The sequence below is a fragment of the Terrapene carolina genome, unplaced genomic scaffold (genome assembly GCF_002925995.2).
Source record: "Terrapene carolina triunguis isolate 2854851 unplaced genomic scaffold, T_m_triunguis-2.0 Scaffold714, whole genome shotgun sequence".
NCBI lineage: Eukaryota > Metazoa > Chordata > Testudines > Emydidae > Terrapene > Terrapene triunguis.
Genome location: NW_020665065.1, coordinates 11,572,848 through 11,597,656, shown reverse-complemented (window position 1 = coordinate 11,597,656; position 24,809 = coordinate 11,572,848). Strand labels below are relative to the sequence as shown.

Here is a 24,809-nt window from a genome sequence, read left to right as displayed (position 1 = left end):
AGGGCCCATTATAATTTTGCCTCCTGTATAACACAGGCCACGGAAACATATAGGAAATCCAAAGTGTCTGGACAGGGATAGGGAAAAAAAGGTTTTACCTGTTTTGATTTTGATTATTCCTGCTTCGAAATAATCAACTCCCCCCGACTGTATACTGGTGGAGGAATGTCAGGGGTAAAAACTTGAGCTGTAGTCTCCATCTGCTGGCAGATTGAAATTTATGCCACAAATCTCTGAACTGGTGTAGAACAAACTCCAAAAATCAAAGCCAGCTAACAAAGGTGACTGGTTATCTCAGGCTGTAGTCTGGTCAAGATTAGACGAGGCTTTCCTAGGAAATGTCCCTTTACTCCAGGAGTCAGGCTGGATAGCAGAGTGAATAACCTCTCCTCAACTGAAGTCAAGCCCCTGAGTGGTAGGGGGTGGGTTCAGGCTCATGGCCCGACCACAGCAAGGGCAGCATCCAGGCCCCTACGGCGTGGGGGGCAGTCGGCTGCACTGGGGCCCTGGACCTTGGCAGGAAGAGTGCCCCACTCCCAGGGACGGCAGCAGGCTTTGGCCCGGGGGGGGGGGGGGGGGGTTTGAAGGGTAGTTTGGGGGGGGGGGGGGGGAGGGTCCGTGCCGGGGAGGGGGGCGGCCAGTGCTGGGATGAGCGCCCCCAGAGCACGCTGCCGGCAACTGTGCGGGAGGCTCCGGGCCCATAAGGCGGACCAGTAGGTCGCCCCGTCCCGCCTCGCTCGGCCTCTCTGAGGTAAAAAGAGGGAAAGACCCAGAAAGTTATAGGGCAGCCCCTGCTCTCCCCGCCGCCTCTCAGTGCGTGCGCATGCGTCTTGCAGCGCTTCCGCCTTCCCTGCAACCCCCCCCCCCCGCCGTTCTGTTATCGCGCGAGACTAAGCTATTGTCGCGTCACGTGGGTCCGTGTCGAAGATGGCGGCTGCCGGCGGACTGGGGAGTCGTAGCGCAGCAGTTAAGACGGGCCAGCTAATGGACACGGGGAGTGGCGGCGCCACCGAGGCGCCGCCGGGAGGCTGCTCAGACGCCGTGCTACCGGGGTTCAGGGATGCCGACTCCTTCGTCAAGGTACGTGAGGGAGCCGCCGCAGACTACTACTCCCGGCGTGCTTTGCGACACACACACGCCGCAGCGGGGCATGCTGGGGACTGTCGTTCCTGCTCGCGGTCCTAGCTGATGCGGAGGCCTGAGGGGACGCTCTCTACACTGCATTTCCCAGCATTCTCCGTGCCCGCTGTAGCGGGGTTTGGGCGGCCGAGAGCGAGGCGGAGTGTTGCATGCCGGGCGTTGTAGTATGGGCCTTGCCCCCGTTTGCCCAGGGCCCTCGCTCTAAGGGGCAAGGCGGTGGGGGAGCGGGGCCTTGGAGCAGTGACCCTGCGCCCATCTCCTGCTGCTGCAGCCGGGGCCTGCACCACCCACCCGGTCAGCACAGGACTGGTCACCACGGGCTGGGTAGAGCTTGAGTGAGCCGGGCAGCCCGGGAGGGGGGGACCCAGGCGCCAGCGTGGGCACGGGGGGGGGGGATGCTGCCCCCACATACAACCTACATCCTCTCTGCCCCCCTCCCCGCACAGCACGCGTAGCCAGAGCTCTCCAGTGCGGCCTCCCAGCGCCGCCCACCTTAACCCATCTTGCCCCGGGAGAGGGGGGGGACAAGCTGCATCTCACTGCCGTGAAGTGGGTCCGTGTTTGCAGTTCTGTTACGTGGAGAGGTGTAGGCCACGGGACTCGGAACTAGAATTGTAAGCTGGGGCCTGTTGCCTCCATGGGCACTGGAGCCAGTCTCCCTTTTTCCTAATTTCATGCAGTCTTCCTATTCCTGGCAAATTGTCAGCATAACCCCTCCAATTAGTTAGGGCATTCCCTGCAGTGGAGGCTGGAGAACTAGAATCATGGGGGGTGAGATCAATGGAACCTAAACAGCCGGTACTAGCTCATGCATGGGCCCTGGTGCCAAAAGCAGCCCTAAATTTAGTTATCTGTGTCTTAACAGGAAAAAAATTCAAAGGAAACCCTCAGATTTGGCAACACTGGAGTGGTGGGAAGTGGGTTGTAGCCCACGAAAGCTTATGCTCTAATAAATTTGTTAGTCTCTAAGGTGCCACAAGTACTCCTGTTCGTTTTTACAGATACAGACTAACACGGCTGCTACTCTGAAACCTGTCTATAGTCTTAATTTTTTTGTAATGCTCTCCCTACAGCAAGAAGGGTTTTCAATATGCATTTAGCAGCTAGGTCTTGATTTTTGGGATATAGGTGGACATTTATATGGGACTGTTAATCCAAGCATGACAAAGCATTCTACAAACTGATTTAAAAACCACAGTATTGCCATCTCCATCATTACAAATTTAATTCCTAAACATTCCCTTACCCAGGGACCTTTTGTTGGCCTTGTCTACACTACAGAGTTAGGTTGATGTAAGCTGCCTTGCATCGACCTAACAATGGAAGTGACTACGCTTAAAATTTCGCTCCTGCAAACTTAACTGCCCTGCTACGCCAACTTAATAACTCCACCTCCATGAGTGGCGTAGAATCAAAATCAATGTAGTTAGGTCGACGCAGTGGCAGTGTAGACACGATGTTGCTTGCATAGATGGTTACTGGCTTTCAGGAAGCTTCCCACAATGCCCTACGATAAAATCGATACAAGCGCTGCTGGTAAGGACACGCACCGGTGATGCAAGGAGCGAAGTGTAGACACGCACAAACGATGCAATTACTGCAGTGGCTGTATGCCGATGTAAATTAGGTTGACTTAATTTTATAGTGTAGACATGGCCCTAGAGAGACAGCATTTCCTGGTTCTGAAGTTGGAGCTAGTATACCCATAATATTTCCATTAAACCAAAACATCTTCAGTTTAAGGTTTTTCTTTTCTTTTTAGTATTAGTTTCATTAACTCGGAAAGAAATGGTTGTAAACTCTCTTGTTTAAAAAGGCCTAGTTGTGTCTTGGTTTAGGAATAGTAATATAATGCGAGGAATGGGGTTACTGTGTGTTCATCTGGCAGGGTCATAGAAAAATGAAGATACATTGTGGAATTATATTTTAATGATGTGATGCTTTTTAACAGCATGCACTTGGCACTGTGGTGGCTGCTACTAAGGCATCTAATGGGCTCCCTCAGCCTGGAGATGAATATGACTTCTATCGCAGTTTTCCTGGATTCCGGGCATACTGTGAAACGCAAGGTGACAGGCTGCTTCACTGGTAAGGACATTTTGGCTTTCTTGTGTCAGTGGTGAAAACCTAGCTATAGGGAACAGAGTGAGGGGCAGAGAATTCTCTTCTTTGCAAATTTCAAAATAAAACAATATATGAGCATTTTTTATTACGTATATTTCAGCTGTATTTAAAAATGTGTCAGCTGCTTTTCTGATACATGAAATTTAAATGGTAATGATAAAAATTGAGTCATTCAATTTACCACTGTAAAGTAGCTGTAACAATTTAGGTGAAGAACTGAGCCAGGTGAGGGCTGATGGAAAAGTGACTTCCTAACCAGACGGCCCAATCTAAGTTCCATAGACCCAGTGGAAATGAATAGCAATACTTAGCACTTTCTCAGAGCTTCTCATGTTCAAAGCTCTTACAACAGTATCTAAAGGATCTGTATTTGATTTTGCAAACCTCAGAGTAGCCAGAGCTCAGGGAGGATCTTAATTGGTCCAGTCTTTAGTATACCTGCTTTTAATGTCATTTAAAGAGTAACTGAACTATTCTCTTGTTAGTATGAGCAAGGTGATGCAGTATCATGGCTGTCGCAGTCACATCAAGGATCGCAGCAAAGCAACAGAGCTGGAAGATAAATTTGATTTGCTGGTTGACTCCAATGATGTCATTCTTGAAAGAGTGGTGAGTAAACTTTCCCTGAGTTTTTTGTCTTGTAACCATTCAGCAGATCACTTTTTCTACAGAAATTGAAATGGCAATATTTCGCAATTACACATTGTTCCTCACTTTTAGATCTCTTTCATTTTAAACATTTATTCTCTTATAGTCACTATTTCTTAGGTATCTCTTGTTTAAAAAAAAAAAAAAAAATTACAGCCTCTATTTTTTACAGGCTATTTTTCTGAGCTGTCTGTCACTTTTCTGTATTTCAAATCACAGCAGTAGGTTGGAACTGAGCCTGTAAGGACGAGAATGATTACTTGTATGACAGCAGCACCTAAGGGCTCCAACTGAGATTGGGACCCATTGTATTAGGGTACATCTACACTTACCGGAGGGTCCGGCGGCAGGCAATCGATGTTCTGTGATCGATCCCGGAAGTGCTCGCCGTCGACGCCGGTACTCCAGCTCGGCGAGAGGAGTACGCGGCATCGATGGGAGAGCCTGCCTGTCGCGTCTGGACCTGCGGTAAGTTCGGACTAAGGTACTTCGAATTCAGCTACGTTATTAACGTAGCTGAATTTGCGTACCTTAGTCTGAAGTGGGGGCTTAGTGGGGACCAGGCCTTAGGTCCTGTACATACACACAAGCTGTCCCTTGGCTGAAGAGCTTGCAATCTAAATAGAATGGACAAAGGGCGGAAGGGAAAGCAGAGACACAGAAAAGTGACATGATTTGCCCTAAGTCACACAGCAGAAGGAATAGAAACCAGGGCTCCAACTGTTCCTGAAAAACAGAGACAGTCAATCAAACCTTTCCATTGCAAATGAGGAAGAGAAGGCTGCCTGTGTGGGTGCCAGAGCGGATGTATCATATACTACCCCAGGAGAGCAAGGGAGCTGGAATAATTAACCCAGCCATAAAGAAGGAAACAGGCTGGCAGCTGATTAAACTGACATGCGGCTGAGAGCAGAGACCTCAGTACCAGTCGCATTCAAAAGTAAAGTCTCTTAAACCAGTCATTTAAATCAGTGCTTCCCAGACCCCAATAATGGCACCTTGGGCTTTGGTGCTGTAGCCTCCCACAGCTTTATTCTCTGCTGCCTGGAACCTCATGCAGTCATTTACACTTGTGCAAAGTGAGTGTGAAAGATGCCTAAGAAAGGCCATTGCATCTGGGGCTGAGAATCTGGAGATCCATGTTCTATTCCTGGCTCTGCCATTGACCTGTGGTGTGACCTCGAGCAAGTCACATCACCTCTCTGGGCCTCAGTTTTCCTTTCAAACTTTTGTCTATTTAGACTGTCATCTCTTTGGGTCAGGGACTGTCTCTTACTATTTGCCTGTACTGTGCCGAGCATGATATGTCCGATCTCAGTTGGGGTCTCTAGATGGTGTCATAATGCACTGATTCCCAGGCCAGTGCCCCAGCCACTAGAAGACAATGCCACTTCTATAACAATGGTTCATTTCTCAGCATGGCTGAGAGTTGTTTACTTATCATGCTCTGCCAAGCAAATTAGATGCAAGACTAACTCTGTGTTGGCCCAATCTAAAAACTGGGCAGAGTGGAGGATAAGATATGAGAGGAGAGTGTGGGACTAGGATGATCAGCACATGAATACCTCTGAAGAAACTCTCCTTTGATTCCTTGGCAATTGCTTCTCCTAATCCCTAACATTAGAATTCCATACCTAGCCTTTGGCCACTCTTGCCCTTTACAAAATTCACAGTTGATGAGCTTGGAAGCAGCTGCACATTTCTCTCCTTTCAGTCAGGCTAGACTGCCAAGTACAGGATGTTTCATACAGTTTTGCTTAAGCTTCTTTTCCCGAATTTCAGGGTATTTTACTGGATGAAGCAGCAGGAGTGAACAAGAACCAGCAGCCTATCCTCCCTGCAGGGATGCAGCTCCCAAAGACAATTGTTTCCAGCTGGAACCGTAAGGTGAGACTTCGACAGTCAGCTGATTTTAATTAACTTGAGCTATTTGTTTAGGCTTGAGTTGTAGTGATGGTGGTTGGGAGTTCAGTAACCCAACGTCCCTTTAGATTTCTGGTTGTGCTTCCCCTTTCTTCACTCCAGATTCAGGATCTCTGGGTTTCTGATCTAGATTTCATGCACACAGATCTCTCTCTAACCTGAATTCAGGGCCCCAGGGCACCTAATTTAGATGCTATTGTATGGACCTTAGATACTGTGCTCTAATTTCAGGGGAGTTTTTCATTATTGTGTCTGGAGTTTAATATTCAGATGCATATAGGGTGAGTCTTAATAGACTATCTCAAAATCCATTCAAATGTGTTTTTAAACAGGGTGGAGAATCCCACAGAACAAAGTCTGAAACCTTCCGATTGCTACATGCCAAGAATATCACTCGACCACAGCTCAAATTTCGAGAGAAGATTGACAATTCCAACACTCCCTTTGTACCTAAGCTTTTTGTCAAACCCAACGCTCTGAAACCACTGCCTGAAGGTAAGAAGGCCAGAGCAAGAGGGCTTCATTTGCCTTGGGTAGCATATAATAATACCACCTAGCTCGTATTATTATTAAGGCTGTCAAGTGATTAAAAAAATCACGATTAATCGTGCTGCTAAACAATAATAGAATACCATGTATTTAAATTTTTTTGGATGTTTTCTACATTTTCAAATATATTGATTTCAATTACAACACAGAATACAAAGTGTACAGTGCTCACTTTACATTTATTTTTGATTACAAGTATCTGCACTGTAAAAAAACAAAAGAAATAGTATTTTTCAATTCACCTAATACAAGTACTATAGTGGGATAGCTCAGTGGTTTGAGTATTAGCCTGCTAAACCCAGGGTTGTGAGTTCAATCCTTGAGGGGGCCATTTAGTGATCTGGGGCAAAAATCTGTCTGGGGATTGGTCCTGCTTTGAGCAGGGGGTTGGACTAGATGACCTCCTGAGGTCCCTTCCAACCCTGATATTCTATGATTCTATCATGAAAGTTGAATTTACAAATGTAGAATTATGTACAAGAAAACTGCATTCAAAAATAAAACAATGTAAAATTTTAGAACCTGCAAGTCCATTCAGTCCTACTTCTTCAGCCAATCGCTCAGACACAGAAGTTTGTTTACATTTGCAGGAGATAATGCTGCCCGCTTCTTCTTTACAATGTCACCTGAAAGTGAGAACAGGTGTTCTCGTGGCACTGTTGTCATCAGTGTCGCAAGATATTTATGTGCCAGATGCGCTAAAGATTCATATGTCCCTTCATGCTTCAAACACCATTCCAGGGGACATGCATCCATGCTGATGACAGGTTCTGCTCAATAAGGCCTGGTCTACACTGGGGGGGTGGGGGGGGTCAATGTAAGATACGCAACTTCAGCTACGGGAATAGCGTAGCTGAAGTCGACGTATCTTATTTCGACTTACTTCCCATCCTCACGGCGCGGGATCGATGGCTGCGGCTCCCCCATCGACTCTGCTACCGCCGCTCGCCCTGGTGGAGTTCTGGAGTCGACGGGAGCGCGTTCGGGGATCGATATATCACGTCTAGACGAGACACAATATATCGATCCCCGATAGATCGATCGCTACCCACCGATCCGACAGGTAGTCTGGACGTACCCTAACAATCCAAAGCAGTGCGGACCGACGCTTTTTCATTTTCATCCTCTGAGTCAGATGTCACTATCAGAAGGTTGCTTTTCTTTTTTGGTGGTTTCGGTTCTGTAGTTTCCACATCGGAGTGTTGCTCTTTTAAGATTTCTGAAAGCATGCTCCACACCTCATCCCTCTCGGATTTTGGAAGGCACTTCAGATTCTTAAACCTTGGGTCGAGTGCTGTAGCTATCTTTAGAAATCTCACATTGGTACTTTCTTTGCATTTTGTCAAATCTGCAGTGAAAGTGTTCTTAAAATGAACAACATGTGCTGGGTCATCATCCAAGACTGCTATAACATGAAATATATGGCAGAATGCAGGTAAAACAGAGCAGGAGACATACAATTCTCCCCTGTCACAAATTTAATTAACGCATTATTTTTTTTAACGAGCATCATTAGCATGGAAGCATGTCCTCTGGAATGGTGGCCGAAGCATGAAGGGGCATACGAATGTTTAGCATATCTGTCATGTAAATACCTTGCAGTGCCGGCTACAAAAGTGCCATGCAAATGCCTGTTCTCACTTTCTGGTGACATTGTAAATAAGAAGAGGGCAGCATTATCTCCTGTAAATGTAAACAAACTTGTTTGTCTTAGCAATTGGCTGAACAAGAAGTAGGACTGAGTGGACTTGCAGGCTCTGAAGTGTTACATTGTTTGTTTTGTTTGAGTGCAGTTGTGTACCAAAAAATCTACATTTGTAAATTGCACTTTCACAACAAAGAGATTGCACTATGGTATTTGTATGAGGTGAATTGAAAAATGCTATTTCTTTATCATTTTTACAGTGAAAATATTTGTAATCAATAATAATATACATTTTAAATTACAACACAGAATACAATATGTATGAAAATGTAGAAAAACATCGAAAATATTTAGTAAATTTCAATTGGTATTCTATTGCTTAACAGTGAGATTAAAACTGCGATTAATCGTGATTAATTTTTTTAGTCGCGATTAATTTTTTAAGTTAATCGCATGAGTTAATTGCAATTAATCGACAGCCCTAATTATTATTTTTATAATGAACATCAGACAGAAACCAAACCTCACAAGCCAAAAGAAATCATTGAATCTAAAGAACGTGTACCTCAGAAGGAGACTAAAACCCTTTGGAAGTAGTAAGCGTGCCATTATGTTGTTGTTAATCTTATTAGAGGCAAGTCTGTATAAAATGTCTTGCTGCGGATGCACATGTAACAATCTGTAACACAGAATGTATTTTGGAGCTAATCCTGCTCCCGCTAAAGTCAGGGATCAGGCTCTTATTGATGTCAAGAAGTACCAGGTCCTGCGTAAATGCAGTTGAGCTTAGAAGAAATAATGGGTTATTTTACTGGTATAGTGAAAAAAAGATTAGATGTGAGCTTCTTTGCTTTGGCTTCCTTAGCCAAATAGTTGGCACAAGGCAACCAAAAGCTTCAGTAGTTCTTCTCTTCCTCTCCTCCCCCTCCCCGCCACACGCGCACACAATAACATCCCAAGTCTTTGGGATCTATCTTCTATTGTTTAATCAGCATTTCTCCATTAAAATGCAATTGCAGTTCTAGCTGCTAACAGTTGATTTGACTTTCGTTTATTATTTTTCATCACTTTCTAATAGTAAATATAATGGAGGTAGAGCTGCTAGTTGCCTTTCCATTGCAGAGCAGTGTTTGGCAGCCAGAATTATTCATCTTTGGGATGCTCGCACCACGTGATTAAATTTAAAAAATTTCTTGTTATATTAGCATTGTGCATCTTACTTAATCTTTGCAGGGTGACATATGTTCTTGTCATACCTACTCCTGAGTTATAAAATGAGGCACAGATAGAAATCTTGTATTTAAAAGCAGTAGGCCAGGAGTGTTTAGGGTTTTATAGTACTTAATGATTTTAATGGGTTTTAGGTTAGGCATTGAGGAGAGACACTTGAGTTAGTGTGTACACGTTATTTGTACAGTGTTGTCTATTTTTTTCATCTTGGTCATTCAGCACTCGCAAAAAGCAGGCGGGAGCGAAAGGAGCGTCCTGAGGACTTGGATGTACCGGCTGCTCTAGCCGATTTCCTCCATCAACAGAGAACTCAGCAGACTGAACAAGACATGTAAGAAATTAAATAGGCAACAGGATGCTGGAAATACACTAGATTTATATGCATTTTGTATGCAATCCTTTTATGCGTGTACCTGTCACATGCAGCACCTTATGTGGCTCTTCTCTGTGTCTATGCACATGCATGCTTCTTCACTTATAGCTGCCTCCATATATGTTCATAATTTTTTTATACCTATGCATAACAAATCCTGCCCTGTGCTAGGATTTCTGGTCAATACTAGGCAAACTGGTGGCTCACAAAGAGTATCTCTTGGTAACTACTTCCTGTGGCTCGGTGAAGTTGATTGGAATGATGCAGATTCCTTTTTTGTTATTTGTGCAGGTTTGCTCATCCTTACCAGTATGAACTGGAGCACTTTGTTCCACCAGATGAAGCTCTCGAGAAACCACAACTCCAGGTTAGTGCCCAGGTTAAATTAGCATTCGAATCTAGAAAAAATGTTGGAAGAAGTAGATAATCAGTTTGCAGTAGACCCTGCTTGTAGCCTAGTTATGATTGAGGGGAGCAGTTACAGCCTGTGATAGCAGTCTTTAATTCAGAAACTTTTGGGTATTATGGGAGGAGAGCACTATGTCCCCACAAGTGGGTATCTAATAACTTGCTTTGTCAGATGTACAGGCCTGTTGAGGACACACCCTGCCATTTTATCTCCACCCTGGATGAGTTGGTAGAACTGAACGAAAAGCTTGTAAGCTGCAAAGAATTTGCTGTGGATTTGGAGGTAAGTGTGTTGCTCTTTGTTTTAAATTACATATGTTGAGTTAGCACTTAGCAGGTCACATTATACTATTATCCTCCATCTTTTGCTTTGTGTACTATATCCTTTTTATGTTGAGTTAGGTGATATGTCCCAGGTCTGATGTGGGAAGCCTGCTACATTTTATTATTCAGAAGGCTGCATGGGATTTTGGCTGCCATTTTAACTTCTCAAACTTTATTCTATTGTAATAAGCTTTATATTGAATTTAGTCTGTTTTGAATTTTTCCTATGATCCTCTGGGTTATGTTGAGATCCATGGAAAGGACCAACTTCAAAATTAATTCGGATGATGTATTATTAAAACAGTAGCAATGATTGCAAAGACCTGAAATCTGTTCATGTCGTTAACTTTTGTCTAGAGGAATTCTTCATTCATTTATTGTCATCTTTTCCTCTGCTTTTGGTCATTCTGTGTTTCATAGTACCACTCCTGCAGGGGCTCTGAGTTAACGTCTGTCCTTTGTCTGGTAGCACCATTCCTATAGGAGTTTCCTGGGCTTGACATGTCTGATGCAGATTTCCACCCGGATGGAAGATTTCATTATTGACACCCTGGAGCTACGTAGTGACATGTATATTTTGAATGAGGCCTTCACGGACCCTGCTATTGTGAAGGTCAGTAGACTCTTCCAACCTATTCAGAATTATGCCCGGATAACTTATTTTTGGCTTAACTCTGTCCGAAAACATGCTTTATCCTCCTGCCCTGGCCAGTCCCTCCTTCCGGGGAAAGGTTGGCACAAGTGGAAGGCCATGGTATGGGCCTGATCCAATACCCATTGAAATCATTGGAAAGATTCCCCTTGACTTCAGTGAGCACTGAATCAGCCTGTATGACCTCAGGCCATAAGATGCTAGTAACATCTAAGTCACTGTTGTGAGAATGAGCACTGCTTAGTTGGTAATGGCCCAAAAATGGATATGACCACCCATCAGGAGGTCTTAGGCAGGTCTGTATCCATCAGACTGTGCTGGACACAAACCAGGTACCATTTCTGTTGTTCTTGATTGTAGGTGCTTTACTGACAAGTATGAAGACAAGGTCCCTGCCCCAAAGAGCTTGCCCACTAGATAAAAATGTGTAAACACAGGAGGGAATGGATGGGGAGCATCATAAGCAATGTCACTGAACAGTTAGCAGGCATCTTCTCAGGTCCAAAGCTCTTGGGTTTTACTATCTATTTTGGGAAGGGGGGGCAGGGGAGAAATACATTTTCAGTAGTTTACCAGTTGTCTGTTGAGAGGGCTGATTGTGGAAACATGGTCTGGGTGAAACCAAGTACTTGCTGTTATGCCACTAACAGTGGAAGGAGAAATGCCAGCAAAGAGGTCTTCGTTTAGAAACGTAACTTTCTAACTCTGGTGCTTCAGTGCTTCAGGCCCCTAAGTGGAATTGGTTATCCTCTCATCCCAAGTGCTATTCCACCGTCTCACATTCTTGTTTCTGATGCATTTGATTGTGTTGCCTTACAGGTCCTTCATGGTGCCGACTCAGATGTGGAGTGGCTACAGAAAGATTTTGGTCTGTACTTAGTGAACATGTTTGATACTCACCAGGCTGCCCGTCTCCTCAACCTTGGCAGGCACTCCCTGGACCACCTGCTAAAACTCTATTGCCATGTGGAAACTGACAAGCGGTATCAGCTGGCTGACTGGAGGATTCGGTAAAAGTTTTATCCTGACATGTTGGCATTAGAGTTAAGAGTCAAATTCAGGACTTGTTTGCATGTTAATGGGTGACTGTTTCACTTCTCAACCGACCCCCAAACGACATAGCTCACTGGGATTTTTGGTTAGTACTGTGGTGGTGGAGAACTGGAATAAAAGGGACAGGCTTCAAAACAGAGCTGAAATGTATTAGCAGATTTGTTGAATGGGGTTGAGATTAGTATGTACAGCACCTGCCTATGGTACACTGTGCTTGGCTGTCTATTTCAGCCCCTTACTTAGTGCTCATCAAAGTTCTCTCCAAATGCTGTAATATGTGTTTTTTAAAATCAGCGAAACAAAAGACTTTTGGAAGCTGACTTAATGCAATAGGAACAGTGCGTAACTACAGTGTAATGTTATGACAAAAGCTGCCACCTCCTTGAAGAAGTAATTGCTGCCACCTTCCCTGCATTGCTCAGCCTAGCATTCTAAAATTGCAATTCTGTTGTAACAGATGCACCACGAAAAAAAATTCTAACTTCCAGACAAAACTGCTATGTAAACCAGTACAGGGACTGAATGATGGGTTCTAGCTTGAGAATGATCTCTGCAGTGCAATCTCCCCTGGCCTACGAAGAGCACAGGTGCAGGCGCACAGTGGTAGCCACATTACTATACAAGGTACCCCCTGCCATCTGATTGAATGGGCTCCCCTGGGGATCCTGGTCTCCCAGATATAGGCAAGAGGTCAGATGGAGAAAATCCTTGTAATGGTGCCCACAAATGAGATTCTGGTGAGAGGACTCCATAGAATTCCTGGATTCGTTCTTGGGGGTAGACCCAGATGTAGCTTGTCTTTACGTGCTGTGGCAGAGGGCACTGCAAGGATGATGGATGGGCTACTATAAAACATTTGTGCAGCACTGATAGTTCTCTGCTTCCAGCCCTTTGCCGGAGGAAATGATCCAGTACGCCCGAGACGACACTCACTACCTGCTCTACATTTATGATAAAGTGAGAGAGGCACTATGGGAGAGAGGAAATGGACAGCCCACTCAGCTGCAAGTGGTGTGGCAGCGCAGCAAGGACATCTGCCTGAAGGTAAATCTTCATCTGGGGACCAATTATCTGGGTCAGAATACAGACTGTCTAGGATGGGAAGCACCCCAGGTTGGGCCTGGCCCATTCCCTACCTTCTGGCAGAATCCCTAATTTTCAGTATGTATATCAGGAAATAGTCTTACAGCCTTACTCTCTCTCCATTCCCACCTAGTGTGGGCTCAGCTGTTCCACTAGCTAAGGGACCTCTAGATCAGTGGTTCTCAACCAGCAGTCTGGGGGGCCACAAGCAGGTTTCAGGGGGTCCGCCAAGCAGGGCCAGTGTTAGACTCGCTAGGGTCCAGGGCAGAAAGCCGAAGCATGGGGCTGAAGCCCGGGGCCCTGAGCCCCAACGCCCGGGGCTGAAGCCAAAGCCTGAGCAAAGTAGCTTCGCGAGGGCTCTTGTGGCATGGGGCTCCAGGCAATTGCCCTGATTGCTACCCCCTAATGCTGGCCCCGACTTTTGTATGCAGAAAACCAGTTATTGTGGCACAAGTGGGCTGTGGAGTTTTTATAGCATTGGGGGGGGGGGGGTGTCAGAAAGAAAAAGAGGTGCTCTAGGTGTCCTAGACCTTTTGTTATCTTCAAAACCGCTGCTGCTGATCCATATCAGCCTGCAGGTGTCAAGAGACTGAAACTTTTCAAGTGAGTCAATATTTACTCACATTTCTCTGGATAGCCCTAAGAAAAGCCCCAGATATTGGAGTACACTGTAACTTTATGACACATATACACTGCCAAGTGAAAACTAGTGAGAACAAGAGGTGGGTAGTTTTCTAATCGACCAAGACTTAAAGATCTGGTATGTCTGTGGATGCTCTTGGACTTGAAAACTTTCTTGCCTCATGTATCCAAATTAAAATGAAAAAATGAGCGTGGCTGGAACTAAAACATAAACAGTTGTCAGCCCCAAATGCTTAAGGTAAAAACCTCAAGTGGCTCCTCAGTCCTGACTTCCTGAGTCACTGTTGCAAACCATCCAGTCCTCTCTTGTGTGCTTGATTCTCTGTGCTAGAGAGAACACAGCCTGGGAAGTGCCAAAGGGAGTTGGTACATGACTCTGTTTGATATTGATCACCAATCTCTCTAATTCTTCCTGTTCAGAAATACATCAAACCCATCTTCTCAGAGGACACCTATCTTGAGCTCTACAGGAGGCAGAAAAAGCATCTCAACACGCAGCAGCTAACGGCTTTTAAATTGCTATTTGCCTGGAGGGACAAGATGGCACGCCAAGAGGATGAGAGTACAGGGTAGGAAGTCGTTCATTAGACACAGTTTTAAATGGATCTCTGCAGAGTGGTGCAGCTCGTCGAAAGAAACACTGGATCTGCTAAGAATGGTTGATTTGGGTGCTTCCTGTGTATCTAAGACACTATCCAGTGAAAGGCGCCGTACTTTACTTGCACCACTTCCTCCCTGTTCCTCTGACCCCCTAAACCCCAGATCAGAAATCACATCGGGGGAGGGAGGAGTTGCCTCTATGGTTTTCTAGATCAATCCTGATTTATTTCTCCTTAACTGACCCTAACTCTTAAGAACTTGGATCCAGTGCAAAATGATACATAAGGTGTTTTGTTTTTTTTTCTCCCCCTCCCCATTAAATTTCTCTGTAAACAAGTCTAACATTAACACAATTACCATGATATCAGTGCTACTGCTCTTTATGTTGCAGGTATGTGCTACCAAACCATATGCTACTGAAGATAGCAGAGGAGCTTCCCAAGTACGTATTGGTGCCTTTTTGTTTTTTTTTCTGTTTTTGTACAACTCTGAATGTAATTTGCTTGTCCCAGGTCCATCAGTCAGCTGGGTTTTCCTCTTACCTTGTTTTATTTTATTTTTTTTTACTTCTGTGGTTAGCTTGTTGCTCCCAGTAATTAGCACTGCTTTTGTCTTTAGTTCTTCAAAGCAGAGAAATTCCGTGCACAAAAGAATTAAGATGCTAAGCTCTTCTAGCATAAGCCAGATGGCTATGAAATACATGTGTCTTTGTGTCAGGAATACACAGCCTACTATGCAAAACATGGTCACACTGCTGCCAGTCATTGCATGTCCGTTCTTTTTTGAGCTCTCCATCAGTACTCTATAGGAGTATACACCTAGGTGTTGGTTCAGTTTGTAAAGGAAAATGTGTAGGTGCCACACCCCTCTCATGTCCCCCACAACATTCTGCCGTAAACAAGATTTTTTCGGAGGGCTTGGTATTCACAATTTACCATCCACACTTGAAAGGAGATAAAACTGCATCTGTGATTTCAAATCCCTCCACACTCCCTCTGTAAGAAAAATAGATATTGGACAAGGAGAGAAATTAAATCTGGATGCAGAAAGAACACGGGGGGGGGGGGGCTGAGCTTATGGGCTTTCCTTATGTGCTCAGACGTGGTATTGACACATTTGTAGTTGTTCTGGATAAACAGTGATGACTAATCTGATTTGCCTTACTCAGTGAAGCGAGGCCTCTGATTACATCTGGTTGACTCTCCTTTGCATGTGGAAGTTTGATTTATCAGCTGATTATATAGCAAACTCGGTTTCATTCATTATGTCTTTAGAGAACCCCAGGGCATCATTGCTTGCTGCAACCCGATCCCACCACTAGTCCGCCAACAGATCAACGAAATGCATCTCCTCATCCAACAGGCCCGAGAGATGCCTCTGCTCAAGGTACAAAGATCTTCTACCAACACATAACAAAACTCAAAAGATGCGGACTTTATTGTGGAATATCTCTTGCACCTTGTCTTCCAGAGGTTCCTATTGATCTCATAGGTATTGAAATCTAGAAATAGTCTACATGCAAGGCTATAGAGCAAGGCTGCTGCTGGGGATTGCCATTTGTGTGTGAGACAGTAACTTCACTTTGAAGCCTGAGTACTGTACAGTATGCTAGAGTGCACACAGAAGCACTTCCTGTAGGCATTTCTTCCTACCCCCACAATGAAATCTCACTGCAGACTTCAATGCAGTTCAGGCCCTTAAGGGAACTAAGGGAGTAACAGGGTAGAAATATTCAGTCTTGAGCAAAGCAATCAACTGTGAGGTTTCTGAGGCATAACCCCTATTCTGCCTTTATGCACACATCACATTTACCTACAAAGGGAATAAGAGCTTGTTGGATGCACATAAGAAATCACCAATGACAAAGCCCACACAACTGGCAAAGCAGAAACCTACACGCAACCTAGAGGCTTGGAATGAGGTTTAATAAAGGTCAGCACATACCTGCTGTTACTACAACAGAGCGCATCCTCTTACAGGGAAATTAAGCCATTCCTGAGCACAAACACAGCCTTGCTATGTGAACAGCTTCCACACCCCCGGGAGGGAAATGTAGAACTGTTCTTCTGCTAGCTGTGTTGAAAAATTTGGTAGGGGGAAGCTTGTGCCTGCTGGGCTAGATGCTTCAAAGTTAACCATTAGTAATTTTCTTATTTTTTCTCTCCCCTTAGTCTGAAACTGCAACGGCGGTGAAGAAGAAAGGGTCTCTGCCCAACCCAGAGGTACTATCTGTGTCATGCTAAGCATGCTAATGTGTTAAACCATAAACTCATAGAAACTGCTATAGCAGAGGTCCATATCGTGAAGCATGAAGATTGTAATTTTATTCTAGCTAGTTATACTAAATCCACTGACTAGTTTTTTCCATTTGACAAACACGTCCCTCTGTTAACCCAATTTTATCCTTGTGTGCTATAATGCTTGTAAAACTACCAGTCATGAGTCAATATTTTAAAAGCTCCAAACAAGACTATAGTAAATAAGTCTTCCATCAGTAAACACTACAGTTGCTGGACAAAGTTTTGTGTACGTTTGTTATAATCTCTCTTGACTGATTTTAAGAAGGAAAATTTCAGATGAGTTACTACAGCTGTCCCAGTCCTCTACCTTGTGTCTATGAAGCAAAGCATTCTTGCTAGCCAGTAGCCATTTGCACAGCCATCCTTTTAGTGTCAGATTCACTGTGCAATTTAAGATGAGCTATATTAGAAATACTTAGCCTCAGAACATCACCCATACATTTAAATTGTGATTAGCCTGTCATTTTCCACTCTGTAAATTCCCCTAAAGCATCCCAGAGCAAGGTTCTGTATTGATCACATATGTAATCTGAATTTGTTTGCAGAGGCTGGAGAATCATTTGTTTGGACCTCATGACAATTCACGTGTTCCTCTGGATGATATTCAGAACCTCTCAGCCTTAGGTAATTTGGGAAGGATGGGAGACAGCCTCTGACTTCTGCTAATATGGAAAAAAATCAAGTCGTTTTTTCTTTGACACCTTAAAATAAGCATTTCACCTTCAGTGGAAGCTCATTTGCAGAGCCAGGGAGATCATAGCAGAATACACATCCAATAGGAATGGAGTATTCAAAACCAGAAACGTTGTTTTCCTTTCTCTGCAGAGCCTGCACCAGTTCTGGAATGTGGGAGCCTCTTTTCGGACAGCGAGGGGGAGATGGACGGCACAAGGATATTACCCAATTCCACGTGTCTTGTTGCTACAGCCACCATCAGTATATTCAGTGTAAGCTCCAGTAATATGAAGGGGTCTGCAACTGGTGAAGCGTTCTAGTAATGCTGCACAAAAGGTAGCTGCAGAGGAATAGGGTATTCATGGAGATACTGCTGTGCTCCCTGTCAGGTGTACAGCATAACCAAGTTCAGCAAGTAGGAAGCTGGCAAGTGGATTAGCTCTTCTTACAGTCCCAGGGTCACTGCCCACACTGGGCCTTGAGGTGGATTAGGAAATGATACTGCGATAACCTGAGGAGCCCAAAAATACAACTGAAAATTCACCTACTACTAAAACAAGCAGCAGGTGTGAAATGGGTACTGTTACAGAACAGAACTTTCTAGGCTTGTCAAGTATAGAAGTAAAATTCAGTACTGCCTCAGTTCCCCATCTCGCTTCCCTCCATTCCCCCTTTTCTCTCTCTCCCCCTCCCCCCGCCCGCCGCCGCTGCAAGTAAGCGAAACCTAGTTGATGATGTATCCGTTTTTGGCACTAGGGGATATCCTTAAATGTCTTTGGCTTTTACTAACTCTACTAGCCCTTAAAAGCCTCAGGTCACACGTGTTTCAAACAATGCTGGACTCATTGTCTATATACAATCTGTAAGTAACTTTTTATGTATTTTATATGCTAATGGTTTTTCTGCATTCCTTAAGGAGCCTGATGTGGATGAAGGGAATGAGAAGAACTTAACAGTCGCACAGCAGAAGGCTCAGCGCATAATGGAGTCCTTTGAAAATCCGTTTAGAATGGTAAAGGGCACTGTATATACTTTGTAGTGACAGCTGGTAAATTGAGCAATATCATGGGTCCCATAAGAGAAGGAATTTTCATAAGGCAGGGTTAGTAGAGCCTAGCATGAAATCAGCTACTGCTCATTTACTGGAATCACAAGGTTATATGCTTAGATGTATTTTGCAAGGAAAACAATGGGATTTGGTTTTGAAACTTGTAGAGTGGATGTTAAGGAGGCACTTCAACAGGTTAAAAAAATCATATGTTTTTAAAAACTTAAACTTTTGTTAGATACCTTTAAAACCATTTTTTTAATCTAGTTTTTCATCTTTGACTGTATTTTACATCTCTCAGCTTGATGCTGAAAATAAACTAGTCAGTTCTCTCTTGATTTGAATCTATTTCATTTCTGGTTTGCCATGTTCTAAAATGTATTTTGCCAGTGTGTTTGGACTTGCAAACTGGAGGATAATGTAATCAAAAGTGTTTCCATTGGATTTACTTTTAATAGAAATATTTCTATTGGCCTCAAGCTTTGTAATTTTGGACAGGGGTGAACTGACATTCTTTTGAACCATTAGCTTTCTGTAGAATTGATGTTACATGTGACCTTTTTTTCCAGTTAGCACCTACTAAGTGTGCATCTCAGCCGTCAGTGACTTCCCCTGACATGTATGCTGCCTGCACCCTGTAGCCTGCTGTGTCAAAAGAAATTTTTCTTTTCCTTTTCCTAGTATCTGCCTTCAGAACAGAATCCTGCCCACATCTCACAATCAGCAAAGTTTGACCCATCATCAAAAATTTATGAAGTGAGTGTCTACTTGCCAAATTTCCTGAAAACTGCTCAGCTCCTTGTGAAAGAACCAGGTGACAACAAATGAATTCCGAGTCCCCTTTGGAAGTTTCTGAGGGGCGTGAGATTACTTGGATTTACTTTTTTCCTTTTTGCTTCCCTTTCGCCTCAGAAAAGGGGAAACTTTTTCAGACTTCTACAGCATTCCTCTCCTCCAAAGAACAAGGGAAACACCAGCTCATATCTCCCACAATGCAAAACATTGAATTACAACTAGACACCATATCTGCCCTGGATCCTTTGGTGCTAATTCATGTGGCTCAGGGCTCTTTACAGAATAAAAAAAGTCATATTTTAACCATGGTTCATGCAACAAATTTTAATCTCCAGCGTAGTCAAATTTGGTGTTCTGTACTCCAAAATGAATGCCGGTGCAGGTCTGTAAACTCCTCCCCCATTCTGTCTGACTTCAGAGTGAGTGATCCTGGATGATTTTCTTTTGATGTAGATCAGCAATCGGTGGAAGTTGATGAGTCAGGCACAACTGCAGAAAGAGGCAAAGGAAGAAGCCAAAAAGAAAGCAGTACAGCAGAGAGGTAACACCCACTTTTTTGGACTGAGATTGAGGAGAGGGCTGGGGGAGAGAAGGTGGATTTTCCAAACCCCTGAATGTCCCTTTCCCTGTAACACCACTATTCAGGCCCTGCATCTTAACTAAAGCCTTTTCAACCAAGACACTCTGAGCAAGAGTCCTTTCAGAGCCAGTCAAAACCAATTTTAGCTGATTTGGGTGGTTAGCAGTGAATGACCTAAGGTCCTCCTCTCCTTCCTGCCTTACCAGCAATACATCCGTAGTACTCCTTACCTTTACAGAGCGTAAAAGGTCAGGACTGGAAATCAAATGCAGATCTGATTGTTTGGTAGTTCAGAGTGCTTGCATTAAAACTACCATCATCATAACCCATAGTTTTTAACTAGAAAGTCTCCTTTCAGCATGGCAGGCCACCTCTTTCCTCTGTCTAATCCTTGTATATTTGTAACGGGCTAAAACATACTGCTGTTCGAAACGGAGAGATTGATACAGTCAGTGGAACAAGGCCCAGTGTAAACTAGTGCTTTGCAAACTTCCATACACACAGCTCTTCCAGTGTGTTTCTATGCTAACACGCAGTATCCCTTTTGTTTGCGTATTAGCCATTCACTGACAAGAGACTGCAAATAGTGCTTAATTATATGTATTCCAGGCTGACTCCTCTAAATTCACTTCCTCTGTAACCAGTTCCACATAGACTGCAGGTATCCAGTGTTTGAAGGCTGGCACGTTAATCTGCACAGTTATTACCAAAAAACCCTTAACACTTTCCATTTTTGTTATTCCTCAGGTAGAGAAGGTGCTTAAGACTTCGGCAGACCAGTGATTAGTCAAGTATCAGAGGGGTAGCCGTATTAGTCTGGATCTGTAAAAAGCAACAAAGAGTCCTGTGGCACCTTATAGACTAACAGACGTATTGGAGCATAAGCTTTTGTGGGTGAATACCCACTTTGTCAGACGCATGACATGGGTATTCACCCACGAAAGCTTATGCTCCAATACGTCTGTTAGTCTATAAGGTGCCACTGGACTCCTTGTTGCTTTTTAGTAATTAGTCAGTCGTCTTGGGGACATCCAAAATCTTTTCTAGGGAGCCAGCCCAGCGGGATGCCTTAGTTTGCTGATTGATTGCCCTCAATTATTCAGCAGGTGGGAGTGTTTCAGAAAGAGGTGGTTAGAGAGAGCTAGGGGAGCTGAGAGCTAAGGTGGAGTGAGATTTGAGATAAACCATTCCCCACCGCCCAACAGACTATTGAGGAATCGGCCAGCTGGCTTCCCCATAATCTAGATATGGTATGCTCCTGTCCTGCCATAGTCTGGGGGATATAACCCCTTTTAGATCACGAGTTTTCTGATGAATGAGGTTCACATCATGAAGATTGTCTCTATGTGGTATCTGGGGTAAGAGGATTGCCCTTGCAAAACAAGCTTCTCATTCTTTCTTGAGAGCGATCTTTGCTAATGCAGTCCTGCTTTCCTGCATGTCTCTTGGCTGAATCTCTGTTTTGTTCTTTTCACAGCTGCTCGTGAACAGGTGCAGAAGGAGTGCAAAGCAACAGCAGAGAATATTGTCTCAGTCCGTCAGCAAGCTGTGGTACGTACAAATGTTTGAGTGTGAAGGACAAAACAAGTATCTCTAAAGCTACCCCTTTAGCCTTCGCAAATATAAACTCTCTGCCCTCGATCCAGGACACTTAACATCTCTCTGGCCCTCTGAATCTATGGATTGAACCTTTCCTGGGCTTCTGACCCTGTACACAGCCACAGGCCTCGTTTCAGACCTCAGTGAATCTGTGCTGGGCCTCACCCTACTCCAGTTTCAACTCTCCTCTATCCTAGAGAATACTTGCCATGATCTTATCTCTGTCGTCCTCTTTCTCGGTTCCCCCCAAAATGTGTACATAGACCAACAACAGATTCAGGCCTCTAGTGTTATGATTGTCAGCAGTATTTCTAATCCGAGAAGCCTCTGCTATGGGAGCAAGGCATCTTTAACCTTGGATCTCAGTACAGAAATGATGTTTCCCCCAACCCCCATTATGGTATCCATGGCAACTGCCATCTGAGCCCAGTGTGACGGGGCAGAGAGGTTATCGCATTTCCTTCCTTGGGTGTGTTGCTTTTACAGCAGGAACAGGCCAGCAAGAAGAGGGAGAGAATCACCAGTGAACCAGGAACAGAGACACCAAAACAGGAGAAGAAACGGCCAAAAGGCTCCCAGCAGCCAGAGGAGCAGGAAATGCCAAAGCAGTTCACCCCCTTTGATTACAGCAAGTCTAACTTCAAGGTGTTCGCTGGTAAGAGCTGGACTCCCCCCTACGAGGCTGCAGGCTGTGGAGACCATTGCCTGGCTGAGCCCTGGGGCTGTGTGGGTGTATAGAGCTCTGTGACATCCAAACAGTAATGTCTTTGCCCTGTACTAATGGAAGAATTGGGAATGATTTTAAGAAATCAGCCTGGTGAAGTGGATTGCTCACCATCCGTCCATGTAATTACAAAACCAGTTGAAATGTTCTTGGAATTACCAAAGGCAGTGGCTCCTTTTTCTGCACAATAGAGTAATGTATTTCATTAAACCCTGCAGAGTAGAAAATAGGAGAGACTTGAATCAGGTGTAATGAGGATCCATTTAAAAGCTTATTCTCTCCTTAGCAGTATACTCTGTTTCATAGTGAGGGAAAGACAGCCCTGTATATTTCATTACAGCCAAAGAGCACTTGCTATTGGTGTGAATTTACTGTTCATTTAAAAGAACCTTTCTAATAGCAATTATTCTCCACTCCGTGTCTGTCTCAGGAAACAGCAAATCCAAGCAGTCATCCCAGTTTGATCCAGCCAAGCAGGCCCACACAGGCAAGGTAAGGGAACACTCTGAAATGAGGAACAGAAATAAAGGTGATACAGTGTGTCTGTAGACATGTCAAACCTCCCCTAATAGCCACTTGATGCTGAGATGCAGGCTTTCAATCACTAATCCATAAGGCTTGTTACAAGCCCTCTTCCCATGTGCACCCTCCTCCTGCCACTCCGACTGATGTGCAGATGGTACCCACAAGCTTCTCTTTCAGATCATTACAGCTATGTGTAGAGTTTAACAAGTGATCAGTTTACATGTGATACTGTGGGAAGTGCAGTTTCCTGTGCAGTCACTTCAATGTCAGTCCAAACTCATTCCACAGAGAGAGATGAGATGTAGAATAAAATGAAGCATGGTGGTGGGGATGAGTTGGGGAGAAGAAAAGGGGATAGGTCCTCTTCAGGATCCCTCTCTAATTGTAGAAATTTCATCTCCATGGAATCTGTAGACAGAAATGTCAAGCAGAAGCTCCTAGTCAGGAATGCTCATTTCAGGTGAATGAGAGAATATGTTGTAGTCCAAAACTCACAACTTAAATGAGCAGAAAGTGTTCCTTGAAGGTATGATGGACAAGACAGGGTTGGATGCGAGTAGAAGTATCATGTGAAATATATTTTGTTAGTTAATGCACTGGTGGGTCATTTTTCCTTTCATATAGAAATTCTCTGGAGCCAACAAACTTCAGCACCCAGCTGGAAATAAAAGCATGTCCTACCTGGCTGGGAAAAGTGATCGGTATGTTGTTGAACGGTTCTCTGCAAAGTGATGGAGTGTTCCCCACTCAAGTGCCCTGGAGTCATAGGCAAAGCCACTGTTATACTAGTTCACACAGCAGTATCTGGACATGCTTAGCATGAGAGCTGCACAACACCTACTGGTGTTCATTGACATCAGCCTCAGAAATCTAGTCCAAGATTAATGTGAATAAAGACAACCCTGGCAGAAGATCTGAAATCCTGAGGTCACAGTGGTGCTAGTCTTATGGGAGATGCAGCCCTGGACCAAAGATCAGGCTGTACGGAGAGAGCACATGTCTAACCAGGGAGTTAGAAAGGAAAGCGATGGTGTTGGCTCATATGAAAATTCCGCTGAGACTAATTCCCAAGATATTTAGTTTGCAGTTCCCAGGCATAACTCTTATGGGGAGGTAGCCAGAGGGGCAGCATTGTGGCCCATAAATCCCCTGCAGCTGCAGAAGAGCAGCATTACTTTGACTCTCATTGAGGTGGAGATAGCAAGAGAGCTTGTTTCACCACCGTCTCATTACAGCCTTGCTAGCATTTCATAGGCTTTAAAGCTCAGGTGAACTTCGAACCAAAACTATTTTAAATTCTTTCTGTAACTGTTTTTGCAGGGGCTCCAGGCACAGCTGGCCAAAAAGATAGTGTTTTGTAAGAGATCCTGTGGGAACTGCCAATGAAGAAAAGTCTCTGTTGTCAAGCTGTGGAGAGGCAAATATCAATCACTGCTGCAGTTTTTGTACAGAAATCTTTTAAAAATAATTAAAACGCTTTTTCCAAAGGGGAAAACCAATTTTAATTGTTTTGTCTTTGGCCTTTATTATATTTACATTTTCAAAAGTGGTTGGAAAATGTATTTGGTGTCAGGCTGAACCTGTTGCCACCTTCCGCTGTCTGGAAGAGCAGAATTCGACATGTCAGTTGGATGTGGGATTAACCTGGTTCGTATTGCCAAAGCCAGCACAGAAATAATCAAGAGATTCAACAAATGTGCAAATATTTGTGACTTGAACTAGATATAGGGGAACAAATCCTGTACAAATAGAACAGCAAAGGAACTAGAGCCAGACTGTCCCTATGATGCCAAACTGCCTGTTTATTCTGCAAGCCACAGTAATGTAGAAAATGCATTTGCTTCCCAAGCAGTAATAATTTCAGTGCTTAGAAGAGAAGAGCGCAGGTACTTCTGAATTGAATGAAAACCAACAGTTACTGCTTTGCTTGACTGTTACAGAAATGAACACGGACTGAAAGCCATGTAAATAGGTTGAAGGTTAAAACACAACTGGAGAAGACTGAAGGGATCTGTTTGACATTGCTCACTCCTGTGCTACTCTGTATTTTAATGTCTAAGAATCTCAAAGCTTGTTCCACGTGTTGAAAAATGAAGGCTTATTAATGCCCCTGTGAGGCAGGTAAGTAGTATCCCCATTTTACAGCTGAAGAAGCACCAAATTGAAGTG

General features: G+C 44.2%; 1 protein-coding gene across 2 annotated transcripts; it reads left to right on the top strand.

Annotated features, from left to right (window-relative positions):
* The first annotated feature begins 926 nt into the window (after positions 1 to 926).
* EXOSC10 (exosome component 10) lies at positions 927 to 24,145 on the top strand. Of its 2 annotated transcripts, none has more exons than XM_024210586.2 (25): positions 927 to 1,080; positions 3,092 to 3,228; positions 3,750 to 3,873; positions 5,695 to 5,799; positions 6,168 to 6,330; positions 9,479 to 9,590; positions 9,924 to 9,999; positions 10,213 to 10,323; positions 10,834 to 10,977; positions 11,836 to 12,026; positions 12,957 to 13,113; positions 14,215 to 14,363; positions 14,786 to 14,836; positions 15,669 to 15,780; positions 16,566 to 16,616; positions 17,240 to 17,318; positions 17,520 to 17,641; positions 18,286 to 18,381; positions 19,099 to 19,173; positions 19,666 to 19,753; positions 21,270 to 21,343; positions 21,878 to 22,046; positions 22,546 to 22,607; positions 23,265 to 23,341; positions 23,961 to 24,145. In XM_024210586.2, exons 1-25 carry the CDS (start codon positions 928 to 930, stop codon positions 23,989 to 23,991), a joined length of 2,709 nt encoding a protein of 902 aa, XP_024066354.1. In that variant the 5' UTR covers position 927; the 3' UTR covers positions 23,992 to 24,145. The 2 variants fall into 2 exon arrangements, with proteins under 2 accessions (XP_024066354.1, XP_024066355.1); XM_024210587.2 differs by lacking the exon at positions 927 to 1,080 and adding an exon at positions 1,339 to 1,475.
* The last annotated feature ends 664 nt before the right edge of the window (positions 24,146 to 24,809 follow it).